Source organism: Pogona vitticeps, chromosome 5, assembly GCF_051106095.1.
Source record: "Pogona vitticeps strain Pit_001003342236 chromosome 5, PviZW2.1, whole genome shotgun sequence".
Taxonomy (NCBI): domain Eukaryota; kingdom Metazoa; phylum Chordata; class Lepidosauria; order Squamata; family Agamidae; genus Pogona; species Pogona vitticeps.
The window spans coordinates 21,001,647-21,028,844 of record NC_135787.1 but is presented as its reverse complement, the minus strand read 5'-3'; the positions used below and the strand labels follow the sequence as shown (position 1 = coordinate 21,028,844).

The window sequence follows — 27,198 nt, the reverse complement described above, 5'->3', positions numbered from 1 at the left end:
TTTATATTTGGAGCTAAGAGAAGTGAAAACTTTGAGATTCTCTACAGTACAATCCTTGTGTTTGAAACCTTGTTGTTCCTGTTTAGTCGTTAAATCGCGTCTGACTCTTTGTGACCCCATGGACCAGAGCACACCAGGCCCTCCTGTCTTCCACTACCTCCCGGAGTTTGGTCAAATTCATGTTGGTAGCTTCGATGACACTGTCCACCCATCTCGTCCTCTGACGTCCCCTTCTCTTCTTGCCGCCTAGAATGGCCGCAGGGCCAGATAGAATGGCCGCAAGGCCAGATAGGCGGGATAAAAATAAAATGAATGAATGAATGAATGAATGAATGAATGAATGAATGAATGAATGAATAAATAAATAAATAAATAAATAAATAAATAAATAAATAAATAAATAAATAAATAAATAAATAAATTCACACTTTCCCAACAACAGGGCCTTTTCCAGGGAGTCTTCTCTTCTCATGAGGTGGCCAAAGTACTGGAGCCTTAGCTTCAGGACCTGTCCTTCCAGTGAGCACTCAGGGTTGATTTCCTTCAGAATGGATAGGTCTGATCTCCCTGCAGTCCAGAGGACTCTCAAGAGTCTCCTCCAGCACCACAATTCAAAACCATCAATTCTTCGGCGGTCAGCCTTCTAATGTGTGGGGCAAGATGCTCTTCTTCCATTTAGACCACTGTGCCTTCCTACATTCTATTCTGTTCCATTTCCCCTTCCACCTGGTTTTCTATTTTTACCCCAGACAATCTGCCCACATTCTGTGACCATTGAGCATACTCTGTCCCCATTGGCTCCTTTTTTAAGGGGACTCCCTCAGTTTGTCCCACAGCTATACTTCCTAGACTAGTTCTACAAATTGTGGACTCCTCCAAAGTTTGCTGTTACCTTCCACTTCTGAATGCTGATGAAATTCTTACACAGCCTTCACAATCTAAACACTGGAAAGAGAGGAAATGTTGTACAGCTGTTTATTGGAGGGAAAGGATCTTTCCTTTTTTTGAAAAGCTTTTTTATGATTCTTTAAATTCTCTGTTTGCATGGCTTGTACCGTACCCACAAAAGGATCTGGATGATTTTTCTGTTTATTTAATTGAAATAAATCTGTAATGAACTCCAAAAAAGATATAAGGGTCAGAGTAAAGCAAAACAGAGCTTGGCTTTCATTCTTTGTCTTCTGTTTTCTGTGCTCTCTGGGATGAAGCCAAATCCAACCCAAATGCTGGCAGAAAACCCACTCCACAGCTCCCTTGAGTCCAAAGGGGAAAGTTGTAAACAACCCTATTCATCACTCCTGATCTGTGGAGTGCTGAGAGGTGTGAGATTCAGCAACTGGTGTGTGATAAATTGTCATAGCCACATCTCTGCTTCAACGCAAAACAAAAAGGAATTGAAGCCAAGGATTCTTAGAAGATCTACAACAGGCCAGGTCCTTTCTACCATCAGGCAGAATGAAGTGGCTGCCTCAGACAGCAGAGTCTACACGTCATGAAAACACACCGAGTATTCTATTGTGCAAAATCCTATTGGTGTTCATGTGACATTTGTGCAATTTGGTGTGGTTAACTGTAGCTAACTTACAAGTTGCTGCGAACATCTTCGTCATGTGCCTGATCACACAGCAGATGGTGAATCATAGAGTCATTGAACAATTGAACTGGTATGGACCTATAAGGTCATTAAGTCCAATCCCATGTTCAATGCAGGAATCCAAATTAAAGCAGATCTGACAGATTATTGTCCAATTTTCTCTTGGATGATTCCAGTGTTGCAACGCTTACCACCGCCCAAGATAATTGATCCCATTATTCTACTGCTCTAAAGTTAAGACACTTTCTTTTTATTCATCCTAAATTTGACTTCCTGTCACTGGAGCCCATTATTATGTGTCCTGTACTCTGGGATGCCCAAGAACAGATCCTACTCTTCTGCATGACAGCCTTTCAATTATTTGAAATGTGCTATTGTATTTTCCCTCAGTCTTCTTTTCTCAAAACTAAATGTGCCCCGTTCTTTCAGTCTTTCCTCATAGGACTTGGTTTCCAGTCCCCTGATCATCCTTGTTGCCCTCCTCTGAACTTGCTCCAGTTTGTTGATATCCTTCTTAGAGTGTGGCGTCCAGAACTGAACACAGTATTCTAGATGAGGCCTAATTAGTGCTGGATAGAGGATGACTAGTACCTCAATGACACCAAGATCCACACTGGAGCCTTGCCAGTTAGCAATCTGTGCATACCAAATAAAACAGTAGTAAACCGTAGAAGTTTTGTACTGTTATTAGGTTTGCCAGATTTCATTCTGCTGTCTGAAGTCTCAGAAAATTCTAGTGCATAGCCATGACTCCGGGTAGGAGCACAAATTCCAGGACAAACAGGATTGAAGAAGGAAATAGCCTGATTTTTTGAGTGTGGTGTGACTTTAAAGCCTGAGTATCCCATCACCTTCCAATTGCAGTAGCTCCAGGGCTCACTAGCTCACTGAACAATGTTAATCCTGCCCCAGTGCTAGCTGGGAGCTTTCTCTCTGCTCAGGCAGCTAGGGGGAGCTAGGCCCCACTAAGCCTCAAGAGATTCCAGTTTAGGCCTTTTCTCACATGTGAGTTACATTTAGGTATAAGTAAAGTGTGTGTCAGTCAGCTAGAACTCCCACAATGGGAAAATATGGGATTTGTAATCCAAATGAACACAAAGACATATACCGTGTTTTTCAGTGTATAAGACTATACTTTTGTCTAAAATCTTTAGACTAAAAATTGAGGGTCATCTTATACACAGAAGTAAGCTGAGGAGAGAACAAAAACAAGTGGAGGGGAAAGCAGGGATCAAAGCGATCCTGCAGCGCTTTGATCCCTTTCCGCCTACACTTGCTAAACCCTACGTAGATTTCTTAATTTTGGATTAGAAAAGTGGGGGGGGGGGTTCTTATACATGGGACATCTTATACATGGAAAAATACGGTATGTTCACAATTAATCCAAGTGCATGCACGCAGCACGGTCTTCCTAGCTCATACCTCTTTTTATTGGCTTTTTGATGTGCTGATGTTGGACATCTTGCTAGCTAGAGTAAGGCAAAGAGTGAAGCCCCAGGATTATGAACCTTCTTGTTGCACATGTCCTGGCAAAAACAACACAAAGTCTTGAGGAGGTGGAAATCTTAGACTGCCCAGCCTTTGCCTCTCCTGCCTCTATAACATCCCAACAGTTAGCTCTATATGTCTCATATTTATTTTTTACCCTGAAATTTAAGGGAATGTGATGCTGCTGACCTGGGAATACTAACAGTTATACATTAAGTGAAGAAAGTGGGTCACGAGACATTTTTCTTCATAATGCTACAACACAGAATCCCCCACTGAAGCCCCATAGTGTGAGGGATCCAGGACAGAAAAAAGTGAGTCTTCACAAACCACTTTGCAGTTGGACCACTACACCACTGGGACGATTTGGAGACACATTCTTTCACTTGATGATCTTTTCTAATTCCTTCATTGCTGCCCTTCTGGGTCTCAACCTTTTTCTGATTTCTTGGCTGTAGTCTACATCTGGATTGATTATTGAACCAGGGTATACAAAATGTCTAACATTTTCAGTGTCTTCATTGTCAACATTAAAGTTTTGTAGTTCTTCCGTAGTCATATTTTTTGTCTTTTTAATGTTCAACTGCAGTCCTGCTTTGGCACTTTATTCTTTCACTTTCCCTAAGAGTCATTTCAAGTCATTCCTGCTTTCTGCCAGTAAGATGACATCATCTTCATATATTAAATTACTGATGCTTCTTCCACCAATTTTCACATCGCTTTCACCCTTGTCTGACACCTTTGCCTATAAAACATTATCTTTCTCCATATTCTGTCCTAACAGTAGTTTCTTGTCCACAATACAGGTAACATATCAGATCAAGTGCTGAGGCACATTTGTTTCTTTTAGAACAATCCACTCTTATAGGCATCTTTCAGTCTTGAGAGACTATATTAATGTGCTCTGTATGGAGGACTTCAACACTGTATGTGAAGCTGGAGTGTCCTCTCCAGAGCACAAAGCCTGGGTAGAATAATATGGAGGATAGGCTGTTACCCAAGCAGCAAATCCACATCGCTGAAATAGTCCAAAGGAAAGGCAAGAGCCAATTCAACTGGTTCCAGCGACATCACAGGAGTTGCCAGAACGACACAAACTGCCTCCGGGACTCCGGCTCCGGATTTTGCCTCAAGGTTTATTCCTGAAGCCTTTTCCATCAGTGGATATAGCCACAAGGCAGTGGAGGTTTGAAATCAGAGCTTTCCTTCTCCTAGATGGGCTGCCTTCCAAGGCTGAGGAGTCCCACCTACCCGGTAGAATCCATAGTTTGTTATAATCCACACAATCCGAGGTTTTGCTGTAGTCTATAAAGCATAGACTGAGGAGGAAGAGAGGTGATGTCTTATGGTGTGAAAATTCAAATTGGAAGAATCTGGATTACATTCAAGGAAAAATTAAGACCTATATGGAAGCTTGGAGTGAGTGTTTCCACAACTAAGGTGGAAAGAAACCATTGTTTCAGCTCACCTGAGCCACGTACTTCATGTGGATGAGCCCAGTGTTAGGGTTTTGGACTAAAACGTCCAGAATCCCACAGATGTGGGCACAAATAAGGCTGGTTGCAGAATTCCGGAAGCTGTCGTTCAAAGCAGCAATATTTACAAGCAATGTTTTTAAAGCATCTTGTTTCATCTTCTGTGTGAACTCCCTTTATTTATTTATTTATTTATTTATTTATTTATTTATTTATTTATTTATTTATTTATTTATTTATATGCCGCCCACTCTACCCAAAGGTCTCTGGGCGGCTTACACACACCCTTTGTGTGCTCTTTTTGAAAACACCTACTCATCAACATATTGCCTTCACTGCTGTTTTTTAGACACCATAAGCAAAGTCTATCCTGTTCTTTTGAACTTTTAATCATCATCTCAGTTCCTTTGTTTTCTCTGTTTTTGCATCTTGCTTTTATTGCCTCTACAGATTTTATGTTCTCTGTTCCACTTTTATTATGCTGTTCTATTGCGCTGCTTTCAAATTATGGTTTTATTTAATATTGTCTCACCATTAGCAGGTTTGTGACCTATGAAATGGATGTAATATACACTGATATGGCTGAACCAAGTTATTGGAAAAATTTTAACGACATCAATTAACTATCAACAAGATCTGGTAGATTTAGTTGTAGGTGGGTTTTTTTTAATCAGTTACCAGATGAAGGAAGGCCAACAGCAAGACATTGGAAGTTTCTCTCCGGAAAAGGTGTCAGTGTTGGTGTGATCAAAGTGGTTGTGTTTTCCCTCTTTTTAATATTACCTGATTAAACATTCAGAGCAAGCTATATACTGAAAAGTTACTGCTGTTAATTGCCCTGCAGCCAGACACACTTGTGAAAAGGTGACATACAGAAAGTTTTCTGAGTGCCTGTTGTTGTGCTGGAGAATAAATCTGTTGCATTATCCGTATGGCATTTCTTAGTAGATCATTAAAAGAATTCCCAGAGTAATCAGAGTGCAGAGCATTGACAGATTTTGGACACTAAGTCAATGTTTTGTTCATTAGCATGGCCAGCAGCTCCAAAAGACTTCTGACACAAGCAGTCCTTGTTCTGCATTAACTTTGCAGAGAAAGTGAGGGAAGTATTTCTTTTGTTTGCTTGAAGGCTTTGTTTGCTAATCTTGTTCTTTCTGGAGCAAGCCAATCAACAGAAAAATGATATAAAACATGCTGGCATATTATTTAGTTGCAGCACAATCCATCTAAAGTTAAACACTTTGGGGCTACAAGCTTACATCCATTTACCTGAAAGCAAACTCACTGGAGTCAATGGAGCTTTTGTTTCCTGTTTAGAGATTGCACTGTTAACTTTCCATTAATTTCAACAGGAGAGATTTCAGTGTGTGGTTGACTCTTTTCTGGAAATCAGTGGGGGTTTTAGAAGAAAGCATTGTGCCCTTACTATTTATTGTCTGTGTTTTTGCTTCATGTTTTGATTTCGAAACCAATTACAGTATAAACAGAAATAGGCAGGACGGGGTCTATTGGGGACATAAAACAGTGGCCGCTGAGCAGTCAACTTCAAAATTTTGTTGTCTGATCATCTCAAGACCTAGTGTAGTGCCATAGGTGAGAAACTGAACCACTGACTAGAAAGTCCATTATTCAAATTCTGTGGCACTTCAGCAGATCAGAGAGAGAGAGAAATTACCCCAAAAGGCTAATTTAGGCACCAATCATAATTAAATAATCTTATAATAGCCAGCCCATTTTTGCTCCCAGAGCAGCTTTTTTCACTGCTGCTGGAGGGATTCTACATTTTCAAACTGGAATGATTCAAATGGGCTTTTGCTCATGTTGTTAGTTGTGATAGGTTCTTGTAAATATGGGGTATATGTCTGTAGCAGTATTTTGGTGACACAGGCAGTAGGGGCTTGATGGGGGGGAAGCTGGACTTTTTAAAACAACTTATTGATGAATGACACAGCACTTCATTGGCTTGCCACTGAAGTGACACAGCGCTAGATTGTAAAGGAAAAGGAAAAAGAAAGAAAAGAGATGTCCTACCACTTCCTCTGCTGCTTCCTTCTCTTATTTTTCTTTGTTTATTGATAAGTGACACATCACTTCATTGGCTTGCCACACAAGTGACATATCACTGAATTGTGGGTAGTAACACCAGTGCTGCCCTGGTTCAATACAGTGATCCTACAAGCTGGAAACTTAACTAAAACGAGCAATCCTATCTGCATTAAAAAAAAAAAGAGTAGAAAATGAAGAAGTACCTCCTGCCACTGATCAAAAAGGTACAGATAGCCATGGAAAGGGGTCAGGCCAGCTTGCAATTACCAGTACGTTATTGTATAGATGCCAGAAAATTGATGAAACCTGACCGTGCCAAAGGTAGTTCAAAACATGAGATAAAGCACCATATAATTGGACCCTAGGTGGATTTAGCTGAACACATTTACAGAGTCCTCTTCAGAACTTTGAGCTCAAGGTGGGAAGGTCTGGCTGACTTCCAGGATGGTGGGAGCATTTGGAGGCAGGACTTGCATGTGTGTCTCCATCTCTGCTGTGAGTTTAGTCCTAAACATAAGCAGGCAAAGGGAGAGATTGCATTTTAAATCTCTGTTGAGTGGCAAAATGTACTATGGACAGGTTAGAATCCTTCGGTTTCACCCGTGACACTGGTTAAGAAAATAAAAGCAGGGACTGTGTATACTACTATGAGGTCCCTTGAAGAGGGTTGGGATAAAAAATGTTATATTTAGATAGACTATCAAATTAAATTAAATTTTATTTGATTAATATACAGATTAAGAGACGCTATATAGCCCATGTTAGAATGTGACTTTTTATTAACTACACTCACCTACAGAACTTGTATTGACTAGAACTTACATTCAGGCTAAAAATTCCTTTTCAATATCCTATCCTATAAACAACATCATTGATGGCGCATTGTAGACTAAACATTGTTCTCCACTTCCATTGTGATAGAGCCACCACTTATAAGAGAAATGAATTGCCTACATTCATTTAAAAGAAAACTGTGGAGGAAAATAAGCTTTCTCATAATGTAGTCAGACCAAATGTGGATTAAATTTACAAGTCATCTCAGGGACTTGAACAGTGGAAAATATTCAAGTCCAGCACCACTATCCAGAATCAGTGTGCATCAAGCACCACTGTGACCGATGCCTGCATGCTGTTGTCCTTGTATTATGGAAAATTTAAAACTCTGTGTTCCATTATTGTATCTATGAAGATTCTCAGTCATCCAGGTCACCTTATCTGTGTTCCATTGTGTGGTGGCTGAATAGCTCAGTGAGCTGGAGTATCTGGCTGCAGAGCCAGGGGTCAGTAGTGCCTTGTAGGAGAAAAGCCAGCCTGTACAACCTTGGGTAAGCTGCACAGTTCCAGAGTGCCCTCAGAAAGAGATTAGTAAACCACTTCTGAATACTTTACACCCAGGAAACACTGGAAAGGATCACCATACATCAGAATCAACTTGGCGGCATGCAATCATCATCATCATCATCATTATATGCATCATTTTGTGTCTGTGTGTGAAAAAATGGAAAATTTAAAAAATCTATAAACTACTCACAGTAAGAAATCCTACTACTGGGGGTCTCACAAGAGGAGAGAAATTCTCAAACCTGGAGACAATCCTGCTTAAGGAAATCTTTCTCTTCAGGGAGCCCCTGTGCCTCTATACACCAACCATATAGTATTACAGGTACAGTATGCCTCTGCATATTATTTACAGGGTTGCGCTAGACAAAAGGTGCAGATACATTCATTTACTCTTTGTGGGCTCCTTACAGGGAACTGATGTGCTGCTGTGTTGGACCAGATAGGTCTTTGGTCTGGTCCTGCGTAGGCTTCCTTATGTTCTTTTATTCTCCAGCACTGTGGGATGGGGCATCTCTCTTTGTTTATGTCTCAGGGTTAATGTCATGATTTTTGCCCCTGTTTAAATAGGAGTTGCATAGGAGAAGGTAGCAGTGTTTGGAGTGGGCAATGTTCTAATCTAAAGCAAAAATTAAAACATAAATAACAGCAACAAGAACAATTTAAAAAATCTCAGCAAGAGTTCAGGCAGTGTGTTGGAGACGCCTAGTGTTCAATATTTGAAATGTGACATCCTTAGATTAAAACTGAAAGAATGAGTATGACTTCTTTAGGAGTAATGGAGAAGTACGAATTAGTACGGCCCAGAGAGAGAATCGATGAATTTCAATCCCCATTCAGCCATGGAAGTTTACTGGGGGAAGCAGAATTGGTAAAACCACTCCTTAAATATCTCACTTCCCTTAAAAGTCCTATAGGGATTGTTCTACGTTGGTTCCAGTTTGACAGAGCAGTAACAAACAACCAGAAATGTTCATATCCTGCAGAGCTTTTTTATACTCTTCCACATGCTTTTATCACTTCCTCTAAGTTTATTGCTCAGAACAGTGAGCTGATTGTTAAGTGTTGAGGTGACCTGAGAAGAGTTACCCTTGAATGAACCAGAACAAATTCCTCGCAAAACTCAGAAAATTGCTTTTCAAAAGTTACTTATTTTTTGTTAATGATTATTGTGTTTTAAAAGTCACCTGCTGCCCTTACTTGATGATATGTGGAAAAAGTAATGTATTGCATTACACTACTTTTCACACTGCACATTGTTTTTCTGTTTTTTCCTATCACTGTTTTTTAAAGAAATGGATTGGTAGAAGAAGGACAAGAACTTGAGAAATCAAAGGAGTCGAAATATACCATGAAATGCCATTTAAAAGTAACATTTGAAGGTAACTAGAAAATATCCATCACACTAGTGAAGTAACTTTGCTCCAATTCTCACATTACTTTTTAAACATAACTCCAATACACTGTACTTATTCCCAGAAGTATCTAGTTACATGCAATTATGTTGCCTGTAACTCATTTTCATGCTTTGATTCCTCTAGATCAGACCTGGGCAAAGTGCGGCCCGAGGGCCACATACGGCCCGCAAGCCACTCCTGTCTGGCCCGTGGACAGTTTTGAACATCAAAAACATTTATAGCTTTTTGTCTAAAGTTGATTACTTGCTTACCTTTAACATACCGCAAAAAAACTCTTTAGTATTTGTGGAGATTAACAAGTTTAAAATAAAAACAATCATAACATCACTGTTTCATTTTATTTTTAAGTAAAGTTGGTTCAGCCCCTGAACACAGTTCAGATTTATCATGTGCCCCCCCTATAGAAATTGCCTAATTTTGAGAAATTCCTCTTAACTGCCCCCATTAAATAAAATGGTTTAGGGGAATTCTGGAGCTCACAGCCCATTCCAGCCTTCTCAGTTGTAATTCCCACAAAAGCAAGACCATTTCACTAGCTCTTAGGGTTCCTGAAATGGATGAGAGCACACACACACCAGAAGAGTACAGCCAAGTGAATGGAAAGAACAAAAAGCTCAGAGATTTGGCCTTTCATGAATTTGACTGTTTTATTGCTTTGATTAAAAGCCTCCATAAAATGGAAAGTCTCCTTAACTGGAACCTACCATAAGCCTCAGTTTTGTGATCCCATTTCTATTCCCAGGTGCTTCTCTAAAACCATATCCATACCAACAAACATCCAGAGCACACTTGTAAAATGTTCTCGTGCTAGGTAATGAATAATTTTACTGGTTAGTCATGACAGATATATTGGAGAGCACAGACCAACATGTCCCATGAAACAAGTGTTTATTACTGACAAAAACGACATACATCTAGAGTCAGGCACTGCACCTCCTGCTTGATATAATTATTCCCTTGCTAGCTTCAAAAGGAGGGTACCGCAGACATGGAGCCAGCGTCTGTTCAAGGTAATTAGTTTCTCCTGAAACCTGCATTGTGAAAGCACAGCTGTTAAGCAACAGTGAAGTCTAGATGATTATTTCCATTATAGCTTGCATGGTAAAGATGCATTAAATTTAGTTCTTGCACACACAACTATTGCAATCCATAAATAAATATTGTTGCTCGTACATCATTTGTAAATCCTAAGCCAACTGAGAGGTTCTGCCTTTAATACCTCTCTTTGGTACATCATGTTATTGTGAAGAGAGATGTGGCTGGATATATTTTTGTTTCATCCTCCACCATATGGTAAATCACACCAATTAGTTCTATGCATAAGACAGAGACAGTGTTTCCAAAACTAAGTAGCAGAAATACAGCAGAACATTAAAAAAAGAGGCTTCTGCATTTGGAAGCCGCATTCCCCCTAGGCATCCTTCTCATGGTGGACGTCTGTTCCTCATGTTCTCCAGGAGATCCTGGGCCTCTTGGAGCCCATGGGCAGCCGCTACACTCAGGAGTTTTTCCACATCCCTGGAAGAGATGGAAACAGCACCAGATGAACAGGCAGGAGGAGGAGAAGAAGACACAGACGTGAGCACTTAAGAGCCTTGGAGCTTTTTTTGCTATCTGTCCATTTGTAACTAAAACTTGGAGAAGTTACTTTTTGGGCTATGGTTCCTGCAATCCCAGAGAGCCATGCTGGTTGATGGATTCTGGGTTCTATAGGGCCTCAAAGTAACTCTTGCCAGCTCTGTTTGTGATGATGTTTAGGTTCGTAGCATGTACAGTAAGTTAATTCCTGTTACTGGAGCCTGTCACCAGTCTGCTCTTTCCCCCATTCTTTTATTTAATCCCCCTCTTGGATCTCCTAAACGTATTGTATTACAGAGTTTAGAAAGTTATTTTCAGGAGGAATGAATACAATGATATGCAGAAGTCATCCACGGTTAAGTTAGGATGATGCTTTGGGTTCCGCTAAGATGGAGAATATTGGGAGGCCGTTTCCACTTTCTGCTATATAAAGTTGCCAGGTTTCAGGACATCAGGTGAAGTCTCAAGGAAATGATATGCTTCCACAGATGCCCAGGCAGGGTGTGAAATTTCAGAGTGACTAGCCCTGAATGAGAATGTTTTGTGTGTGTAAGTTGGCTTTAAAGCCTGTGCACCCATCTTCACCTGCTCCTAACTGGCATCAGGGAGTAAAGCACCAGGATCACGACTTCTAACATTTCTTGTTACAGCAGACCAAACAGCAATACTGCAGGGCCTGAAAAAAATAAATTTCCCTAGTGAGCCTTCCTCAAGCCTCAGCAGTAATGTAAGGCTGGGGGAAAACTTCCTGCATGCCATGAGGATTATAAGCAAGGCTACAGGAGATGTAAACTCTAGCAGAAATGCTAACAAATGTTCAAGCAACATGCTCTATTTTGATAGAACTGACTTATAGTGACCCTAACAGGTCCTTCAAGGTAAGGGAGATATTTAAAGAGTGGTTTTACCAGTTCCATTCCCCCAGTGAATTTCCATGGCTGGACAGGAATTTGAATCGTGGTCTCCAGAGTCGTGAGGAGCAAGATTTAAACATACCATTCTTCAAGTGCAGCTGTTATATTCTTCAGTTTTCCCACAGCCAAATTAAAAGAGGAGTGAGGGTGGCCTTTCTCTGCTGCTTGTCTGTAAGAATGAAGAAAATTAAGAAAACAAATATTCTAAATAACCCCACATAATGACACATGAGCCTTCTAACTTTTTACCCTCACCCATCACTGTCTCTATTGCCACAAATATGAAGGCGAGTGTCTGCTGAGGAAACCCATTCTATTAGTCTGAAGTATAACTTTATAGAATGGCCTGGATAACTCAGCAATGTATTTATCTGGCTGTGGAACCAGAGGTGGGGCGTTTTGATTCCACACTGTGCCTCCTGTGAGGAAATCCCGCATGTGTGGCCTTGGGCCAGTTGCACAGTCCTAGGATGCCCTCAGAAGAAGAAAAGGGTAAACCACTTCTGTACCTCGAAACCCCTGAAAAGGATTGTCATAAGTCAGAACTGACTTGATGGCACACGATTATATTATTATATAACTTTAAGACGTTGTCTTCTTGAGCCACTTAACAATATTTGAAATTGAAAGTGGAAAGGAAATTCAAAGCAGCAAACTCTACTTTGGTTTGATCCCAGCAATTGCACATGCTAGGAATGAACCAGAAAGGTCAAATCTGTAGCCATTGATAGGAACCCAGAAAAATTTGGATAAGAATGCTCTGGGGGCATGCTAGTTCATGGTGGAAATTTGGGCTTCTGATCACTGGGAAATCAGTGGATCAGCCTGTCCCCACTGTGAACCAAACACCAGGAGAAATGCTCATGTAGTATACCCTTAGATATACTACAGAGTGGTCGACCAGACCAGATGGGTGGGATATAAATAAAATAAAATAAAATAAAATAAAATAAAATAAAATAAAAAAATAAGATAAACAAACAGTAGGGGCCTTAAAGATACCCCTCTGGTAAGGTTCCTACTAAGTTGGGTGCACGGGCGTCTCTGCCTCCCGCACACAGCTGTCTTCCTCCTATGGAGCGATCATGTTAGGTTCTGGCAATAGGGACATAGGTAAACTGGTCACAGTCTTCCCACTATGCTGAGGCTTACTGGATTTTCATTTAAGGGTGGCTTCAGGTGGGGCATTAGAGGTACTTTCCTCTTTCTTCATAATTTCCAAGATTTGTGTCCTCAAGTGCTACTGTATCTGCAGAACATTACACCAGGGTCAAGGCAATGCTATATAATTTCCAGCATCCTTTGACTGGGAAGTTTTTTAATTTAGCACAGCCTTGGCTAGCTCAGCTGACACCGAGGGGCTACATTGCTTGGGTGGTGTGAAAAATGTGAGAATTTCTGGGAATAATCAGGTACATTTCCTGGAACAAATGCCCCATCTGGATTAACTCTAAGTTATGGTCATTATTTCTCCTTTTGCACCAATGCATATACCGTATTTTCCATGTATAAGACACTACTTTTTTTCTAAAATCATTACACTAAAAATTGAGGGGTGTCTTATACACAGAAGTAAGCTGAAGAGAGAACAAAACTTGCCTCTGTAAACAGGCTTTCTCCAATCATGAGGCTTAGTTTCCTCCAATCACAAGCCTTATGGAACTGAGGTCAGCTGATGCTGAACAAACCAATTGGAACACATCTCGTTGGAGGTGGAGCCTGTATGCTCAGATACAACAGAGACTCGTAATGCCAAGCATTCTGAGCCCAGAGGCTGAATACTCTAAGCTAAGATTTCTTAACTTTGGATTAGAAAAGGGGCGGCATCTTATACACGGGGGTGTCTTATACATGGAAAAATGCAGTAATTGATATAATTTGTTACCTTTATATCCCTCCCTGCATGTTCAATTTGCTCTGTTCAGGGCTCTCCACCTTCCTACTTTTATTCACAACCACCCTGTGAGGTAAGGTCAAACTGAGAGAGTACGTTTGGAAAATCAGTAAATGTCATGACCAAGCGGAAATCTGCACTAAAGTCTTCTGAGTGAGTCCTAGTCTAACATACCATGCTACCCTGGCTTTTTAAATAATCTTATGCAAATTTCCCACATTATCTCCTCGGTTGTCTTCTCTTTTTATGATGATGCAGTTCTTCTTTCCAGTCAATGTAATGTATAAGTGTCCATCTTAAGATCATCTATAACAAATATTGTGTGGTTGCTGTTACAAAGAAGATGAGGGGGAGGAGATTAGATTGTTAATCAGATTAATCATTGCTCAAGCCTTACCTGAACCACTGCATGGCTTTCTCTTCATTCTTTTCCACCCCAGCTCCTAGCCAGGAGACAAAGTCACAGTCATAGAAGGTTGTCGGTGATGGTTACCACTCCCTGTGCCTTTGTGCCCTTAATAGCAGTTTGCTCTAAAGACATAAACAGGTTTTAGTGATGATGCACATCACCATTCTGGGAACATGCTGTAAAGAAAGAGGCCAGGGCATCTTTTTATTTCATCATTTGGAAATCTTACTTTACAGACACATTAGATGAAGTTAAGATGGCCTGTACCCTTTGATCTTAAATATCCATTCAGGAGAATTGTCCTGTGATGCTCGAATAACATAATGTTAAAATACGGCAATTTGGGATTATGTGCAGATGCAACTGTCAGGAGGCCTGTAGGTCACAGAGTATCTGTTTTAGGTGCGAAATGCTCCAGGTTCCATTTCTAGCACCTCTGGTTTTAAAAGACCTGTGGATAGCAAGGCCGGGAAAATGAGTCAAAGCTGGCTGGACTAGATGGCATGATCAGACACTTAGGGATAGGAGAAGTTACTTTTTGGACCACAGCTCCCAGAATCACCTAGCCAGTGAGGGGAGCCTTTCCTATTCTCCTACCCTCTCTATGTCTAGACTACAATCCCCTCCACTGGACCTATTGGCTGGGTCTTTTGGGAAAAGCAGTCACCAAAAAATAACAGTATGGTCAAAATCATGGGTAGGAGAAGTGTTCCCTGGGGCCACAGGTAGCCTCCGAATACTGCTTTTTGTGGCTGTCAGTGTTCATCTAGAAAAAAACATTAAAAAATTAAAATAAAAAAATTAAAATGAACTGCAGTTCCTGAAAGCCTCAAAGACTGGCAATCCACCTTTTAAATAGGCCACAGCAGTCACACATGTGCAACATTTAATGCCCCCAAAATACTGATTTTTCAAAATAGGAAGTAAACAGTTTGCCAGTTCACATTTGCTCTCTCTCTCTCTCTCTCTCTCTCTCTCTCTCTCTCTCTCTCTCTCTCTCTCTCTCTCTCTGTGTGTGTGTGTGTGTGTGTGTGTGTGTGTGTGTGTGTGTGTGTGTGTGTGTGTGTGTGTGTGTGTGTGTGTGTGTGTGTGTGTGTGTGTGTGTTGGGGGTTTCACCTCTTCTTGGGTTGTCTGTGGATTCCCAAGGGCTTGGCAACAGAAGAACTACTTTGGATGTACGAAAGTTACTCATATCTGCTGTAAATTAAAAGTGATGAGCACACATTCTGGCCTCCTCTCCCCATTCCCCCCCACACAGAGAGAGAGAGAGAGAGAGAGAGAGAGAGAGAGAGAGAGAGATTGGTAAAATCTTTGGAATAGTTATAAACAATGGCTTACTGGAGTTTCAGAGTAAACTAGAGAAGATGAAGTTCTCTTATATTTTTCTTTTCACACATCCAATACCAGCAACGATCATATACTGTACTTATGTTTACTCCTTTCTCTTCCATATGAGCAACAAATACATTGAGATGGAACAGAGATACAGTACATGGTTACTCCTTGTACCTGACAGCTACTCACCCATATCTGTATATTCAGCTCAGTTTGTGAAGAGTACAAAATGCAAACAGGAAGCCAGATTTTAGTGAATGACGACAAGAATTCTAGCTCTAGGGATATATTTAGAAGTGGAGGTGCAATCATGTCAAGTTCTGCATGAACAGGATGAGATCCTACACTGATAATCCTTTTCACATTCTCAGTTCTGGTCAAAGGTGCACAATGATCATGGCTAAAGTAAGATAATTACCTTTCAGGTATCTCTGTCCGACAACATGCTGAGCGTTGGAGTACCCTAGGTGAGCGTACATATGTGCCACGTGGAAATGGAAGTTCTCATAACACAGTGTGATGTAAAGTAGAAGAAAGATGGAAGCACTGATAGCCAGCAGCTATAAAGGAAGAAGAAAAGAACAGAAATGCTGAATAATATTTCTGACGAAAGACCAGAATCCACCCATGCACCCTTTTTTTGACAATGCACATCGACTTTTCCTCTCTTGGCCTGTCTTTCTCATCCTGCTTTTTATCCTAGTTGATTTACCAACCACCCTTTTGCTGTAAAAAAAAAAAAAGTCATGCTACAAATGATGAGACATAAGATGGTCATATATCCTACTTGGTGCTTAAATGATTTACTTTTATCACCATCTTCTTCATAATCATCATCTAAGAACTGCAGAGCTGGAAGGGACCCTGTGGATCACCGAGTCCAGCCCCTGTCAAGGAGTAAAACTTCCAACCTCTGGCTTTGCCACCAGATGCCTAAACCACTGAGGTATCCAGCAGTTATGGACTACATCTCCCAGAATCTCCAACCACCATGGCCTTTGGCCATGCTGGCTGTGGAATTTTGGGGGTTGCAGCCCAAAATCTTAAACTGCCCTAACTTTGCTCCTCTGTTAGGAAGGAGAGTTGCTTATTTTAAGGCATCATCTGTTTCAGATGTGCATAAATGTTGCCCCCCTGGGGGCTACAGGTGATGCTGCCTTGGTCGGGAGCCATTTGTGCAGACATACAAGCATCCTGACAATCCTTTTTTCTCCTTAAGTGGATGTGAATAATATAATAAGAAGGGAAAATTTGGGCCTTGAGCATAATGAATTAGTACCTGAGCAGTAAGCTGACCAAGCAGATAGCTCTCTTGGGCCGCCACTAAACTGGCCCTTTTGAAGTAAGCTGGAGTTCCCTAAGATCGGAGAGAGGAACAATGTGCCATTGGGTGCATTCTCACATCCAAATGGCATACAATCTCAGGTGACCCTATTTAGTCCAACTCTCTCTGCTGTCGATTTCTGTTATAGTGAAGTGGCTTAATAAATGAGTCAAATCAGAATATTGGAAAATTGAACACTTTCCCTGCTCCTCTACGGAGGTGCAGGAAGAGTGATATTAATTTTTTTTGCCTCTGCTAGACTATTGTGATGTGCTGAATCACTTAGATTACATTTTTAAAAAATATTTTCTTTGTCTTGTGTGTAGTGCCAACCAAGTACAGTAACTGCCTGCAGTCATGATTTCAACTGTCACATCACACAAAGACAAAGCTTTTTAAAAAAATCAATCTAAGTGATTCAGCACATCAGTGATGATCTAGCAGAGGCAAAAATATATAAAATTTAATGTACCTTTCCCCAACACAGAGGAACCTGGGAAGTATTTAGTTTGTCAATATCCTGAAGTGGGTTTCTTATTAAGCCACTTCACAATAATGAAAATGAATAGTGGAAGTTGCTTTGGCAGCTTTTACAACTTGCAAGGCTCAATTTTGGTCCATTCCCAGTGATCACACACCCTGGAAATGAACCAGACTAGAGTACACCTACCAAAAAAGTAGAAGCCCCTGACAGAGGGTCAAAAAGGTATGAGTGAGGGGCATGGATTGGATCACTCTAGCGATCAGGTAATCTGAGCACTGGAAAAAAACACAATGAACTAATCTGCCTCCACAACAGGATAAATCCCCATCTGATCAAGTCCTTTGTCACAGGTTCAAATTACAGTACAGTAATGATTTCTCAATGCACATCTGCCCACACAAATTACAGTAGCAAATGCATATTTTATGCACATCTGTGTTCATTTTGTGGTTAAGTTACTTTCCTCTTTTTTAAAAAAAACAGTGTAGGTGGACTCTTTAAATACTCCCAACTTGAAAAGGGGCTCTCAATGGAGAAAAGCACCCAAGAAAAAAACCTTTTTAAAAAACTGATTAAGAAATTTACTTAATTATGTTCATAGATTTGCCTTTTAAAACCTGGGTGCCACAAAGAACTTGCTAGCTACAATCAGGTAATGGAGCAGGTTTATATTTCCTGCAAAGGAGAAAAAGTTTTTCATTCAGAACTCCTCTGTGGCCCTGATCACATGAGAGAAATGTTCTCTAGTTATCCCCTAGTTAGATTGTTGTTGTTTTTCCAGTCACACAATACATCATCAAGATCAAAATATTTTCCAGGTCAGTGGCATAACTGCAGTTTATTTTCTGTTCCTTGAGAGGTTTGTGTTATTTTGTACCTCTCTTGTATTGGTGCATTCCTTACCAGCATTGTCTGCGTGCATGACCTGATCCACGTCTTTTCAGAATCAAAGCCAGAAAGGTGGCCTCCATGATTGTGGTGCACATTTATTTATTTATTTATTTTCACGGCCAGTACATCGATATGTTGGTATCGATATGCTGATAGGTCACAGAGCAATTTCAGACATTGCCGCAGTACCGGCATTTTGACATGCCCCTTTTTGCCAGTCATTGTGAGGAGGCAGTTGCAGGATGCGGGAAAGAAAATGGCAGATTAAGCTGAAAGGCAGAGTTCTTGGGACGTTTGCCCTGGTATATATACCTTATGATTAAGAATCAGTACAACAGGGGTATAAAAAATATTGGAAGAAGTAGAGAACAATTTCCTCATGTGACCAGGGCCTGTTACACAATTAAAGCTGAATTGAGGGCTCTGAATTCCTTCCATTGCAACAGAGCAATTTAAGAGATTCCTTTAAATCTGGTGTGTAGCAAACTCAAAGCCTGCTGGATGTTTTTAAACAACAGCTCCCATCGCTTGAACCATCAGCCATGATAGACAGGCAGATTGGAGCTGAGGGCCAGCTACAGTTTGGAGGGCCACAGATTCCTCACTCCTGCTCTGAATCACGACTAAGCCTAGAAGGCTAATAACTGTAGGTGCGTGTTTGGTCTTAGTCATGACAATGTGGCTTTCTAATAGGGATGAATGCCTTGAAAGGCACTTCTGTGTTAGACTGAGTTATTGCAGTCTCTTTTCTCCATACATAATAAATGTATGAGGCTTCCTTTGCACAGGCCAGCTTATCACCACATTGCAGGCAGTGGCTGGCAATCTGTGCAAAGCAGAGAATCGGACCCAGGCAATCTCCCCCTTCCACAATGGATATAAATATCTATCAGATACGTTTCCTTAAATAAAGCCCACCTACCCTCAGCCTTTTAAGTGTGACCAATTGTGTCTTTATTATACACACAGCCATTTTCGACAGTGAGGTTGATTGATCACTCTGTACTGATCAACAGGTGCTTTCGCTCCAGAAAGGAGCGCTTGGTGATGTCACAATGGTTGCCCCCCCCTTGTTTATTTTATCTCCAATATTCTGTTCAGAGCTCTACTGTCATGCATTCCAGTTCTAACTGAAAATAGTAAAAAGCAAAGTACTGTTTTTCTATTGTTTTGCTTAAATTGTAGTCACTTGGTAGCAATTGTGGTATTTGAAAATATAAATAACCGCAAAGGCTCTTTCTCTTAGCACTGATGAAGTAGACTTATCCACAAAAGCTCATATTAAAAATATATAAAAACATTTGTCTTTAAGGTGCCACCGCATTTTTGCCTTTTTTTTTACTTTTTATTTCTGTTTTGCCTTTATCTATAATAAATGCAAAACATAATATACAATAATGATATAGGATTGCAATTGATCTGAATAATCACATTTAGGATCACGCTCTGAATCATTTTCTGATTTTCATGCATGCGATGAAGTGACATGTGGTGAAGAAAACCTTACGCTGAATAAAACTTCTCAGTTTCTTCAACAGTTGTTTCCCTGATTCCTGTCTCTTTAAGATTTTTGTGAGAAGAGTGATCAGCATGGGTTGCCTGAAATCAAGATCTCTTAATATGTATCTCTGGCAAGCAACTGTTCATTGCCTTGTAACATCCAGGTAATGACAGCTAACATGTCATAGGTCCAAAACAATTTGGGAAGCTGGTCCAGCAACAGGGCTACTCTTTTTTTTGGAGGGGGGGCAGGCTGGAATGATTCCTGTAGAGATGGAAAGATCAGTTTAAGGGAGATCGCTCTCAGAGAACCGATCCTTTCCAGCCTGACCAGACACGATCCTTTCTCACCGTAAGATCACAACCTTATTTAGTCCCTTCCAACAAAGTCTCCATAACTGTGGCGTTCCCTCCCTAAGAAGATCTGTCATGTCCCTTCAGTCAAGCAGTGAATTTAGATATCTGGCTGCAAAGCCAGAAGTTGGGAGTACGATTCCCCACGGTGCCTCCTTAACAGGGGCTGGATTTGATGATCCATAGTATCCCTTCCAGCTTTGCAGTCCTAAAACAATTATAATTATTAATTTGTATTTAAATTAGAAGTTCTCCTTTTCAAATAGAAAGAACAGGACAGATTCCTAAGGACAGGAAAGTACATGTAATATCACACCAGACATTTTATGACCAAAAGAAAAAGAATTTACAAGAACCATTATAGTTGCCACTACTGTACTTAGATCTGGCCTGCTTTTTCTTTTTGGCCTTCATCAGCCAAAATAAAGAAATCGGCAGGAGGGATTATGATTGATTTATTTTGGCACAGAATGTATGGTCATTCTGTCTTCTAATGTCAAACCATTGTTACAGTTGCAGTGGTGTTTTTTCTTTAAATAACCTTCCAAGTTCTACAATAAATAATTCAAGTCTGTCGTAGCAGGTGCTTTGGGGCAGAGAGAGGACCCCCTGAAATAAACAACACCCCCAAATCCCAGCTATGATCACTCACCTCCCATTTGTGCCACACAGAAGAAAAGGGTTTCTTAATCCTGTGAGGATGGTTACTCTTCGAGAAGTCCTCCATACCTGCCCAGCTCCTTTGTGCGGATTTCCGCTGTACCAAAACTGATTTCATGGTCTTCCTTGTTCTTACATGCTTCTTTTTAGCCAGCTTTTTACTCCAACGAAGCACAGCCTGCTTCATTTCCCCCCACCCTTCTCCCACCTCCCTTTGGTATTGAGTCCCACATCTTTTCTTCTGTTGACAATCGTTGACATTGTTTCTACCACTGATTTATGAACAATGAGAGAAAAGATGCACTGCTCATGGCAACAGAGAAAAGAAGAACAGAGCTTTTCCCCAGAGCTGGGAGAAATTACATTTTTGGATTACACAGTTACTAGCTATGCTGGATAAGGGATTCTGGAAACTGTAGTCCATAAACGTAACTTTTCCAAATCTGTTAATTTTTTTAAGAGGTTCATTGGTCCCTAATCCCAATAAGGTCCCAGTGCTTAGCTTTTGTGATAGACCCACATTCAACAGATGCAGCTTTTCTCAACAGGTTTATGAAACCATGGGAGAAAAATCCTGCAGGGGAGAAGAGGCAACAAACTGTACAGAATTCCTGAATTGTCTATTTTTTTTTCAACTACAACAAATGAACTTATAAACTCCCCAAACTTTGCTTGAATTTATTCAACTCAACCCATACCTATAAATGTTTTACACCTATTTATTAACATGTGTTTGGCTAATTCTCAACAGCTCTTGCAAACTCAAGGTTTTGATTCCTTTATGGAATCAATCCATCTCATATTTGGTTTTCCTATTCTGCTGCCTTACCCAGCATTATTGTCCTTTCCGGAGAATCTTGCCTATTCATGATAAGCCTGAAGTACGACAGCTTCAGTCTCATCATTTTTGCCTAAAGAGATACTTCAGGCTTTATTTGCTATAGGACCTGCTTATTTATCTTTCTGGCAGTTCAGGCTCTCCTCTATAAAGCTCTCCTTCAGTGCCATATTTCAAATGGATCATTTTTTTCTTGTCAGCTTTCTATACTGTCCAGCTTTCACATCCATACATGGTTAGAATACAAGACTGTAGATGATCTTGGTCTTGATTTCCTGTGACTCATCATTTCACTTGATGATCTTTTCTAATTCCTTCATTGTTGCCTTTCCAAGTCTCAATCTTCTTCTGATTGCATGACTGCAGTCTCCATTTCGATTTATGATTGAATCAAGGTATTTCAACTTCGTCAACTCATTCAATTCCAGGCATCTCATCCTGTATGAGGTAAAACCCTTTGTAGCAACATCTTGAGCATCACTTTGCTTGGATAGGAAATTAATGAAGTGGTCCTATAGTTACTGTACTTCTTGGCAGCTCCTTTCTTGGTGACTGGAATGTATATTGAACATTACCAGGTTTTGGGCCATTATTTTGTTTTCCATATTTGTTGGCATATTTGTGAGACAGGAGACGAGAGGGGTATCCTACTCGCCGGAGTGCTGTCCTTCCTCCGCACAGAAGAGAAGTAAGTGCAGACCCAGCCTGTCTCATCAAAAAGACAGAGCAGTGAGAGACAGAGACATAGAAAGAGGAATACAAAAATTAACTGTTGAAGGGGCTCAGGGAAAAACGGCAGGAATGAAACTGAAGCAGAGGATGGAGCTAGAGGTGGGGACAGCAGATATAAATAGGAGAGAAGAACAGTTGCCACCAGGTTGGGAATGGGTTTGGATGGAGGACTCATGGACCAGTGCATGGGAAAGACTAAGAGTGCCCAAGGAGGTGGCAGATTATAGAAGGAGAAGGGAGACGACACCCCCCCCCTTGACCATCTTATTGGGGAGAGGGAGAGGCCAGAGAGTGGAGAAGGAAGCTTAGGGAAGGAAAGAGTAGAGAGAGAAAGGAGAGAGAGGCTGGAATGGAGAGTGAATGAAATGAGGTGGAAGGGATTCAGGGAGGACCCTGGAAGACGAGACCCTGGAAGACGAGACCGTGCCCTTGTTGGAAGGTGAAATGGGACAGACTGTGAACCCCAGTATCTTTGCGGATTGGCCAGGTCCATGGAACTCTGGTGAGATGAACCCATTCCTGGATGACGATTGGAAGCCCCTTCAAGACCAGTTGTCTGAAGGAGAAAGACATTGGAATCATATTATTGACACCGGTTATTTGTTAAATACACCAATAAATATATCACCTGTTTCTGAACAACAAACATCTCCTGATTTCTTTGAGACTAGGAAGGAGCCAAAAATTGAACTCTTGCAGTATTCTTGTTACAATTTTCATAGATTTAGTCTCTGTGGCTTGAAACAGTTATATCGGTATTCCATCTACCCCCTAGTGATTTATTTCTTCCTACTGCTTTCGCAGCAGCTTTCATTTCACTTTCTAGAATTGCGGGTTCGTAATCACAGGCTTCCGCTTCAAAAGAGTCTGTTTACTGTTATCTCTTCTGTATAGGTCTACAATATACCCTGTTTTCCTGAGAATAAGACAGGGTCTTATATTAATTTTTGCTCAAAAAAAACACATTAGGGCTAATTTTTAGGGAATGTTTTATTTTTGTCACATACAACCATCTACATTTATTCAAATGCGGTCATGTCATCTTCTGGTTACTGCAAAATGGTGGAGGGCGGGGTTTCACTTAACTAGGGCTTATTTTGGGGGTAGGGCTTATATTACGAGCATCCTGAAAAATCATACTAGGGCTTATTTTCAGGTTAGGTCTTATTTTAGGGGGAATAGGGTACTGTTTCCACCTTTTATTTTCTTCTGGGAAGAAAATGTGCTTCCATTTGGTCATTCAGCACAAATACAGGTATCACCTGTTTTACATTTGTATCCAAGATTGCGTATCAATGCCTACCAGTACTGAAAATCAAGCTCCATTATCAAGATCTCTCATTATACTGTGCTGCCATCATGTGGCCGTACAAGTTTTTAACATCCGAGTTGCTGAGCTATTCATAGCAAACTTGAGCAAACTTCCAACTGCAAATTACCCGTGACAATGGGTAGAGACGGACTGCAGAGGTGAGATTTTCACTCAGCCCACAGTCCTTTGTCCATCTAATAAAGGAAAGTGAAAGCAACCTGGAGGAAATATCAGGGATCTCCTACCAACTCTCCTCAGACTGAAGAAGCTACTTGGATGAGTAGCGAAATATTTCAACCTAATAAGAAAGAACTCAAGTTGCCATGACTCAACTTCCAGATAACCTCACCTGGATGACTGAGAATCTTCACAGATATATCAAACAAGAATCTTCAGTCATTTACCTGGTGTGAAATGCCACATTGACTCACACCATTGTCTCTATTAAGTAACCATAGTGTAAGATGAGTTCCATGTTCAGGGGTGGGGATATCTGTTCCTTAGATTTCAGGTTTCCAAATAATGTCTACAATTTACTTAAGGCTGCCCCCACACTTCTGAAAACTGTTCAAGGCCAAGCCATTAAGCAGAATGAGACTACAGAGACTAGTGGCCTATGAGGTGCATGAGAAAGAAAGATACACGTTGCAATTCAAGGGAGAATCTACTCTGAGGTGCAGCTCCCTTACCATCTTTCACAGCTGTTTGCTGGGGATCTGCAAGCAAGTTAGCACAGAATTAAAAATATTTACCTTTAGTGTGTTCTGTTTCTAGATCAGACAATTTTCTTTAGCCATTAGTTATGAAGGTCTCAATTGGTGTATTCAGTCAGATTCTAGAGAAATTGAAGGAACTTTCCTGTGTTATGTTTGAGATGACTCATACTCAGTAATGTACAATTCCATGTTGTGTCTGGAAGTGGAAGGAAGTTTCTTAGAAAACAGAAATTGGGTTCAGACTGTAAATTTTTGGCTCTGACTTTATTTTCAGTACAGTAACTGCATAAAATCAGTTCAGTTGGAATCCCACTTGACATCTGGAATCTTTGGCATTGAATCTTTCTCATGTTCTTCTTGTATCTTAACTATTACGAATAGTTGAGAGATCATTTAATTCTCTGCCTTTTGTGTAAACTTCTGAAGTATTCTGCTGTGTAACTAATTATGTATTGTTTATTGGACTGTTAGGAAGACAAAAATAATGTCTAAAGAAGAACTACACAACGTGTGGTGACAGTGAAGAAGCCGAATTAATTAGTGATTTTGTATACTTGGAGACTCTTGAGAGTACCCTGGAGTACAAGAAGAACATCCATTCTGAAGGAAATCAACCCTGAGTGCTCACTGGAAGGACAGATCCTGAAGCTAAGGCTCTAATACTGTGGCCATCTCATGAGAAGAGAAGACTCCCTGGAAAAGACCCTGATGTTGGGAAAGTGTGGAGGCAAGAGGAGAAGGGGACGACAGAGGACAAGATGGGTGGACAATGTTATCGAAGCAACCAACATGAATTTGACCAAACTCTGGGAGGCAGTGGAAGACAGGAGGGCCTGGCGTGTTCTGGTCCATGGGGTCACAAAGAGCTGGACACGACTTAACGACTAAACAACAACAACAATACTTGGTTCAATCATCAATCCAAATGGAGACTGCAGAAATTGGAAGAAGACTGAGACTACGAAAGGGCAGCAATGAAGAAATTTAAAAAGATCATAAAGTGTAAGGATGTGTCACTGGAGACCATCTACAATCTTACACTTCTGGTTACTATGTCTAGGTCTGAAACCTGGACAGTGAAGAAATCAGACATGGAAAAAAATTGAATAATTTGAAATATGGTGCTGGTAGATTTGTTGATACCCTGGATTGCCAGAAAGATGAACAAGTTGATCTTAGAACAAATCAAGCAAGCTCTGGAGGCAAAAATGATGAAACTAAGGCTGCTCTGCTTTTAGCACGTCATAAGAAGGCAAGATTCTCTGGAAACGGCAATAATGCTGGGAAAGGTGGAAGGCAGCAAGAAGAGAGGAAGACCAAATATGAGATGGATTGACTCCCTAAAGAAACCCACAGGCTTCGGTTTATAAGAGCTGATAGGGCAGTTGACGACAGGACATTTTGGAGATTGCTCATTGGGTTGCCATAAGTCAGAAGTTACTTAATGGTACATAACAACAACTTGGACCGGAATTCCTATGTTATTTCCTACTTAGATGAATTTACACGAACAGGATTTCAGACACACATATTTCCATCTGGCAACAGCTTAATCAAGCTAATAACAGCATTCAACTCCAGCAAGACATTCGCCTCTGTGACCTGAATAGGAATAAACGACTCACTGTTTTAATCAGCTCATCTTTATCAGGATGTCTATCACCACTGTTAGTTAATTATCACTGTTTGTTAATGATCACAGCTACTGTCTGTTAATTATCAGTGGTAATATAAGCAATACAGTGTCATCAAAGCGACCAACATGAATTTGACCAAACTCTGGGACGCAGTGGAAGACAGGAGGGCCTGGCGTGCTCTGGTCCATGGGGTCACGAAGAGTCGGACACGACTTAACGACTAAACAACAACAACAATATAAATAATAATAATGTGCCACAAAGTCACTTCTGACTTATGACAAGCCTTTTCAAGGTTTTCCAAGCAGAGAGTACTCAGAAGCGGTTTATCACTCCATTCTCCTGGGACTATGCAGCTTGGCCAAGACTTGTTACGGCAACAATTAACACTTGTATTTCTTTGCACTTTTATTCCATCTCATCCCTCTGATTATCCCTTGCCTTCTCACTGATCTATCCCAGTACATGTGTAACAATCTGAGAAGGAAGGTAGCACTCCCACATATCTGATGAAACAGGTCGGCATCAATGAAAAGGTATGCCCAGGAAAACTCATTGGAACGTTTACGGTGCCACTGGGCTTGCAGTTAGACTAAGACAAGGATTTTCTTAATTCTAAAAATTCCTAGGCTAGGGGAGATTTGCCTTTAGCATAGTTTCAGTTTATTTAATGTCAGCTCAACTGGCCCTCAGCTGCCTTGGCTAATTAAGGCTGCCTTCTAGCAGAGCTGTTCTCATGGAAAACCTTCTGCAAATGCCAAAATGTTTCTTGCTGAACAAACACGTGGAGTGGGAAAAGAAATGAAGAAAACAATCTGTGTATTTTCTAAAACAAAGGATATTTTCAGTAGCAATTTGCGTTTTGCTTTACAAAAAGAAGGCAGTGATCTATTTTTGTAATCGTGCTTTTTTCCGTATTTTAAATTCTCTTCCCCCCCTCCCATCCACGTTTCGTGTAAATACTGAAATATTCAAATCGTTTCTCTTTTGACAGTAATGGACAATGACTTAAAGATGAAAAAAATAATAATACAACAGCAGATGGATCTGTTTACTGACGGCGGGAAAGAGAAATCGTTTCTCATGCCGCGTCTGAACCCCACAGTCCGGATATGCTAAATAGCTTCGACCAAAACCCCTACTCTTGGCTCCGGCAGGGCGGTTTCCTTTAAAAATGTAGGCGGGGTCGCAAGAGAGGCGCGGCCCGAGTTTCTCCGCCCACTTAACCGCCTGATCTCCACCCAACCTCCTATTGGTCCT

General features: G+C 40.8%; 1 protein-coding gene across 1 annotated transcript; it reads right to left on the bottom strand.

Moving 5' to 3' along the window:
• Positions 1-1,038: 1,038 nt before the first annotated feature.
• Positions 1,039-27,076, bottom strand: LOC110085350 (uncharacterized). Its single transcript, XM_073001877.2, has 6 exons — positions 26,998-27,076; positions 20,696-25,903; positions 15,909-16,050; positions 14,143-14,188; positions 11,934-12,020; positions 1,039-10,877 (listed from the first exon to the last, which is right to left on the bottom strand). The coding sequence occupies exons 2-6, from the start codon at positions 20,888-20,890 to the stop codon at positions 10,784-10,786; spliced, it is 564 nt and encodes a 187-aa protein (XP_072857978.2). The 5' UTR covers positions 20,891-25,903; positions 26,998-27,076; the 3' UTR covers positions 1,039-10,783.
• Between the last annotated feature and the right edge of the window lie 122 nt (positions 27,077-27,198).

Coding starts and splice junctions, on each gene's coding strand:
- LOC110085350 (XM_073001877.2), bottom strand. CDS start 20,890: ATGAAGCAGGCTGTGCTTCGTTGGAGTAAAAAGCTGGCTAAAAAGAAG. Junction 16,051..20,695: donor CTGTGTGGCACAAATGGGAG/GTGAGTGATCAT, acceptor CTTCCTTTATAG/CTGCTGGCTATCAGTGCTTC. Junction 10,878..11,933: donor ACAGCTGCACTTGAAGAATG/GTATGTTTAAAT, acceptor CATCTCTTCCAG/GGATGTGGAAAAACTCCTGA.